The sequence below is a fragment of the Ciconia boyciana genome, chromosome 9 (assembly GCF_034638445.1).
Source record: "Ciconia boyciana chromosome 9, ASM3463844v1, whole genome shotgun sequence".
NCBI classification, from domain to species: Eukaryota; Metazoa; Chordata; class Aves; order Ciconiiformes; family Ciconiidae; genus Ciconia; species Ciconia boyciana.
This window is the reverse complement of record NC_132942.1, coordinates 11840221-11846967: the sequence shown is the minus strand read 5'-3', so window position 1 is coordinate 11846967 and position 6747 is coordinate 11840221. Positions and strand designations below refer to the sequence as shown.

Genomic DNA, 6747 nt, shown 5'->3' with positions numbered 1-6747 from the left:
GCTTTCTGCAATGGCCGTGAATGTGGACTCTAACACCTGCTAGCTTTGTCCAAACCTGGTTTGTCACACAGCACGGTCTGAGGGCAGGAGGGGGAAACCAGGGCACCAGGGGAGGAGCTCACGGAAAAGGCAAAAGGGCCATTGCATTGCCTCCCCTTTCCTCCTTTCATGGGTACAGAAGGTACCGCATGTTGTTCCCCCAGCTTTCTCACTCTGACACCAGCCCTTCTCCCTGCTGCTGAGGGTCAAAGACCTTATCGGTCTAGGCCTGTCCACCCAGAAACCTTGGGAGGTCTGTTGGGTATAAAACTCTGCAGCTTTGGAGGCGGTGAAGCCCTCGTGGTGTCATTGCTTCTCCCAGGTGTCACGGTACGTGCTGCTTTGGGCCCTCTTTTTAGCTCATGAGTTTTTTAGTTCTTTAAAAGCATGAAAAGGCGGTTTATTAGCTGATGAGGGCGAAGGGACCCACCTTAGCCCTCATCAGCTAATAAACCGCCTTTTCATGCTTTTACACAGTGCATGAAGGAACGTTTCACTACCCAAAGAACTATAAAATCGGTAACACTGGCAGCACTAAGGGAACATGATATGCGTTATTCAGCACAGATACGTGTTATTCAGACCGCCACTGTGGAACGGAACAGCCGCTTGCCGCTCGCCATACTGCGGAGGTTCAGCGCCCCGGGCCCCCTCAGCTGACCCCCACGGCGGCTCTGCGGAGCGGGCGGGAGAAGGCCCGGGCCGGCGGTCCAGGCCCTGACCGCGGTGGCCGCTGCCGCCTGTCGGCTCCTCGGCGCCCGCAGGGGGCGCCCGCGGGCCGGGCGGCGGGGTTTCGGCCTCCCCCTCCGCTCCAAGATGGCGGCGGCCGCTTGCGTGCCGGTGCGGGTCTGCCACCAGGAGATCGTCAAGTTCGACCTGGAGATCAAGGCGGCCGTGCAGGTACCGCCGCCCGCCCTCGCGGCGGGTCCCCCCTGGCAAGGCTGCGGGGCGGCAAGCCGCCTTGCACGGGGAGCCCCGACAGGGCCGGGGCAGGCCGGGCGATGCCCGCCGCGGGCCGCGCTGACCGGGCCGTTGTCTTCCAGGACATCCGGGACTGCCCGGGGCCGCTCAGCGCCCTCACGGAGCTCAACGCCGCCGTGAAGGAGAAGTTCCGCCACCTCCGCGGCCGCATCCAGGTGAGGCTCCCGGCCGGGGGCCGCTCCGGTGGCCGGCCTTTGCTCCAGGCCTCCCCCGCGCCGCCTGCCCTCGGCCTGCCGGGGGGCGGTGGGGAGTCCCGGCTGTGGGGTGTTGTTTATCGGATCAGTCTGCTGTTAATTCACTCCCTGGCCGGGGGTGGGGTGTGCGAGTTGCAGGTGGCAGCAGTTGTTGATCAGATTTTCGTGTTTCTGCTTTCTGCCAAAGGAGCTCGAACAGATGGCGAAGGAGCAAGATAAAGAGTCGGAGAAACAAGCCTTACTGCGGGAAGTGGAAAACCATAAGAAACAAATGCTCAGGTGGGTCGGGCAGCTGGTGCTGTTTACAGGTCCCCTGTAATCAGAGATACGCTGGTAACCAGAGACACTTCTGTACAATGTCTTTTGGATCCTGTTTTGCAAATACGGTCACTGGCATGATGCTGTTTTGCCCAAGACCAAGACAGGATCAAAGGGTAGGACGCCCTTCTCCTTTCCTCTCTTCTGTCCTGACTCCCTAACCATGGCCTGTCCTTTAGAGCAGTTGAGCATGTAAGTAGGTGGGCTTGAGAGTCTGTCATTTGACAGCTGGCACAGTTTTCTTCTGCCCTTGCTCCATAAATTATACACTTAGGAGAAGAAGTGACAGGACAGTGTATTGTTATTCTGTGGTGTAATATAGAGAAAATCCATGCGCATATCTGGGGCACTCAGTTACAGTGGTGGTTGTGTTTCGCTTGCAAGGTGTTACCATCATGTTACAACATTGTACTCTTGTGATTTCAGCAATCAGGCAGCTTGGAGAAAGGCAAATCTAGCTTGCAAAATTGCTATCGACAACTCTGAGAAAGACCAACTGCTGCAGGGAAGAGACTCCTTACGACAAAGGTATTAGACCGTCCCACTGTACGATCTGAGATTTAAACAGTGTATGCTAAATTCACTAGTTTTAAATGGAAGTGATGTAATGTTTTTAAAGTTACTTAATTGTATCTGGAACATAGCTTTTCTTTTACAAGTGCATTTACCTTTTGTGGAGATTTAAATTGTTAAGGATTGTGATAATTTCAGGTTTTCTTGGCATTGGCATGTCTAAGCAGAAAAGGGGGTAAGTCAGCCTTCATAGTTTTTCTGACCATCTTTTGCATTAATTACAATCAGGGTTATAAACAAGTAATGGACCATTATGCAAGCTGTTTTCATGTGCAGAACTGGATGTAAGCTTATATAATTTCTGTATTGAAAAGTTGGCATATTTAGTATTATGAAGCAATAAATGGGATACCCAGGATAATAAAGTGGTAGTTTGTATTAGTGCTTCCACGCCAGCTCATGAAGTTGTACAGTCATGGATGAATAAGTGGTGAAATATGGGCCCCCGTGAGATTCTGAGCCACTAGCAGTTGTTTTCGCTCATGACTTTAGTATTTTGTGATATTATTATTATTGTTTAGTGAAGATAATCTGAATTTCTCATGCAGTAAAAACTAGTTGTGTGTTTTGTACGTTGGCAGAGATGTTTGGTGCCAAGCTCTGTTCTAGGCTCCCTGGCAGCAGCATTTTCCCCACAATACCCAAAGACATAATTTTGTCCCTTCCTGCTTTACTTTTTCCCTTTCTTTTTCAGGAAGACTACAAAGGAAAGTCTGGCAGAGAGTGCAAGTAACATCACGGAGAGTCTGATGGGCATTAGCAGGATGATGTCACAGCAAGTCCAGCAGAGTGAGGAGGCTGTGCAAACCCTAGGTACAGATGTTACTTGGGTGTTTGGGTGTGGATTAGACAACTGAAGCACCTTTTGCCAGTTCTGTTAGGATGGGGAGAGGCAAACTGAGATGGTGTGGAGCATAGTGGAAACCTGCTTTGCTGTAGGAGAACATACTACGATGATAATTAAAGGACCGTCCAGCAGAACTCCTCTAACAGTTGGACATAAATAGAAAATAATAATGTATGTTGTGTGGAGCTCTTTGCTAGAGTTTCTGTTTCATGATTATGACTACACAAGGAAAAGGGGGCAGGATGAGGAGCTCTTGTTTTAGCTTCATATAAAAGTTTAAAAGCAATTGTAAAAGCAATGTGAGTTCACACAGCGCTAAAAGCGTGTTTGGTGTTACTCTGTGCTGCTGTCCTGGCATGCATTTGGTAGTAGCAGAGAAAATAAAAGCGTAGGTACAAGTCCATACACAGAGGAAACTTAGTATGGCTGGAAGATTGTTTTCACCCAGTCTCCAGCTGGGATGACTAAGAGACGAGGAGATCAAGTGACTTGAACCTGAGAGGTCACTTGCTGTGTCAGCAGTGCATGAGGGACTGTGAAACCAAGATTTCACCCAGTTCTTTGGCTTAGACTCCTAAGACAATAAATCAAGTGACCTGTCAGAACTAGTGATTCATGAAGCATTTAGAAGTTGGATCTGTGTTGCCTGGGCCTCTTACTAGCTGTGCTTTTGGGCAGAAGAAAGAACCAGTTTAAAGATTAGGATAAATAACACAGCTTTTGCCCTCCTTGTTTTCTGCCCCCATCTGAGGATGGCAGCTGGGCACAGTTGGTTCATGCAAAAGTAGCATGTTTCTTCTCCCATTAAAAAGACAGTTTGGCAGACACTTTTTCACCCTGTTTCTGACTGAACAGCACTTGGAGCTCATCAAGGGAAAAACTATCAAAGGTCATTTACAAAACCCAGCTGCAAATTCTGAATCGGTAGTTAGAATTTCCTTTTTTCTGAGCAAATCCTTTCCTAGTATGCAGTGAATATATGCGGCTGTGAAGCAGGGAAGCTCTGCTTTGTCATTAACAATGAGAAACAAGTTTTCTATTTTCACTTGGATCAAAATGCCTCTTTAAGATGGGATGGGTTTGTAAAATATTACAGATGTATTTCTACTATGCTTGTTTTTGTGAACCAGACAACATGCTTGGAGTTTGACCTTTCTTTAATCAATCAGTTCAGTATAGAGTAGTATACCAGCATTCGCTGTCATACAGGGTATGCATTCTGTAATATAAGAAAAAGGGGACTCCTGGGTTTTGCTTTCATTTAGTAAATTGAAAGGAGGAAGGCTGAGGAGTTTGGGGCATTTGTTTACAGTTTGTTTGCTTGTTTGTTTTCTACAAGGAAAGAGAAAGGGACCGACGTTCCATCTTGCTGTTTTGGCATATTCTCAAATTCTGTCTTTAGTTGAGACCAATCAACACACTTTTCCTCTAGTTGATTTTCTTTTTTATTAGGAAAAAAACCGAAAATAATTATGTTTGTTAAAAATAACTATTAAAACCTGTTTAAATTGTTTGAACTGAATAATTAAGGATCTCTTACTGCCACATGCTGCTTTTTCACTTTCTGCAACCCCATCTGAATCACACTGATTTACTGCTCTGGCTTGGGGGAACAGTTTCAGTTGTGCAATTAATATGTTCAAATGTTGACCTCTCCTGCTGCTGCTAGAACTGATGCTGACAGTGATGGTGATTTCTCTCCCTTAAATTGGTGGTTCTAGCACCATTCTTGCTTCACTCTGCTTCCAGCGAGCTCTCAGGTAGCACTGACTTTGTTCATAAAAAATGTGAACCAGATTTGATCTGGTAACATAAAAATTAAAAATTCAGGAACAGGATGTAGGGCCTTTAAACCATTCAGTGCTCTTATTTTGCTTTGCATTTTCCCTTAGCACATCAGGACTACTGAGTTGTGAAAGCTTCTGCAAGAACACCGTCTGCATTTGTCTTACCCATAAGTCAGTCTGACCCAGAAGGATCTCACAGGCACTATCTGTGTTGCCACATATTGCATTGCTTATATGCTTTGTCATGTATTCTTGAAGCGCAACCAGCTGAATTATTTTTTTTCCCTTAATTTCAGCCAATTCTTCACGAACCATCCTGGAAGCAAATGAAGAATTTAAGTCCATGTCTGGGACAATTCAGCTGGGGCGAAAGCTAATAACAAAGTACAATCGCAGGGAACTGACGGACAAGCTGCTAATCTTTCTCGCCCTTGCCTTATTCCTGGCCACGGTGCTCTATATTTTGAAAAAAAGACTCTTTCCATTTCTGTAAAATTCCAAAGCTAAACTGAACTATTATGAAAGATCAGAAAGAGATGGCATAATAACGGTCGGGCTTTTAAATAATATAATAAAGGGATATCGCAATAGCTGAAAGAGCGTTAGAACAGGCATGAGTTTATACTGTCCACATGGAGCATACGACCTGCCTAAGAAGAGCTTAAATGAGCACGAGTTGGGAAGAAGCAGGTAGATCAAGGTGTGGAAAGAAGAAACACCAATTTGCCTGTAGGTTTGGGGAACTAGACAAATGCCTGAGGAACTAGGCACTCAAAGGTGCCAGTCTTAACTTTCAACCTCCTGTTGTTTTGCCTTGAAATTAACTTTTGTCCTTGACTTGGACTGGAAGCTGCTTTGACATCTGTGTATAAGGTGCTGAGAGTAAGAGGAAGGATGGAAGAGAGAAACTCGCATACATTCCATTAATAAACTATTTATTGTATCCATGTAAACTGAGTTTTGTTTAAAAAACAGTCTGATGGATTGCAGGAGCCTAAATAACTTCCAGTGTAAAAATTCCGCTTAATACTGAACAGCAGTCATTGCTTATGGATTGTTTTTTCTGGGAGCATAGCACACATGCAGTCTGGCTCTGTTCCCCTGGTCTTGGGAGGGCTCTGACCAAAGCAAAAATGGGAGCTCCATTTGTTACTATTAATTCACATAATATATTTGAGAATTACATTGCCAGTCTGTTGAAATCAAAAGCCTTTTTGCTCCTTTTCTTTACAAAATTCCACTTTATGTTTGCAAAATACTGCCAAGTCGTACATTTGAAAGTTTTTTCTTGCTCATAGGGTTGATCTTTTCTCAGTTAGTAAAATCTTTTACAATGATTACCTTCACTATCCCTTGTGCTTTAGTAATGGGAGTTGATTTGCTTTACTAATATAAATACCAATGTAGTACCATTGAGTAGTACCTTGTAGTACCTTGTAGTACCAAGTAGTAGTACTCCATGTAGTACCTTGAAGTACCAAAAACTGCACTGTAATGTCCTTAAAACTGATGTTGCCGCCTTCTCTGGAAATTGTTTCATTGCTTCTTCAGAGCTGACCGGTAAAGTTGACATTCTGTTCAGGAAATTCTCCCAGAATGGTTAAATACTGCCTTAATTTAGTAGTTAGAAGTAAAACTTTTTTTAAATGCAGTGCTACATATATCCTAAGAAATCAGATGTCAAGCAAATTGTAGTATATAAGTTTATGTGAAATTTGAAGCTACGCTACCTTTGTAGTTAGTTCTCAATAGTACATTTAGAGAGAAGAGGTGACCAGTCAATTATCTTGTCATTGTGATATTCACTTACTAGATCTTGGCAGTAGTCACGATTTACCCTTTTGCTGGCAGCTGCTACAAGCTTGGTTAAATACAGAAGTGGCAGTAGGCTGTAGTAATCCAAACCGGAGTACAGGACAGTTGAAGTGGTGATTGCGTGGCTATGTACATAAACAAGAAAAGTTGGAATTTGTAATCGAGTTCAAAATCAAGGGCTCTGCCTGAAGAG

General features: G+C 44.8%; 1 protein-coding gene across 1 annotated transcript; it reads left to right on the top strand.

Moving 5' to 3' along the window:
• Positions 1 to 811: 811 nt before the first annotated feature.
• On the top strand, positions 812 to 5889 carry BNIP1 (BCL2 interacting protein 1). The gene is made up of 6 exons (XM_072873451.1): positions 812 to 939; positions 1083 to 1175; positions 1402 to 1493; positions 1959 to 2060; positions 2800 to 2918; positions 5036 to 5889. Exons 1-6 carry the CDS (start codon positions 856 to 858, stop codon positions 5230 to 5232), a joined length of 687 nt encoding a protein of 228 aa, XP_072729552.1. The 5' UTR covers positions 812 to 855; the 3' UTR covers positions 5233 to 5889.
• Positions 5890 to 6747: the final 858 nt, after the last annotated feature.

Bases quoted from the DNA above. Each gene is read 5' to 3' on its own strand.
- BNIP1 (XM_072873451.1), top strand. From the start codon at position 856: ATGGCGGCGGCCGCTTGCGTGCCGGTGCGGGTCTGCCACCAGGAGATC. The intron at 1,494-1,958 runs GTGGGTCGGGCA...TTGTGATTTCAG, and splicing joins CATAAGAAACAAATGCTCAG to CAATCAGGCAGCTTGGAGAA. The intron at 2,919-5,035 runs GTACAGATGTTA...CCTTAATTTCAG, and splicing joins GGAGGCTGTGCAAACCCTAG to CCAATTCTTCACGAACCATC.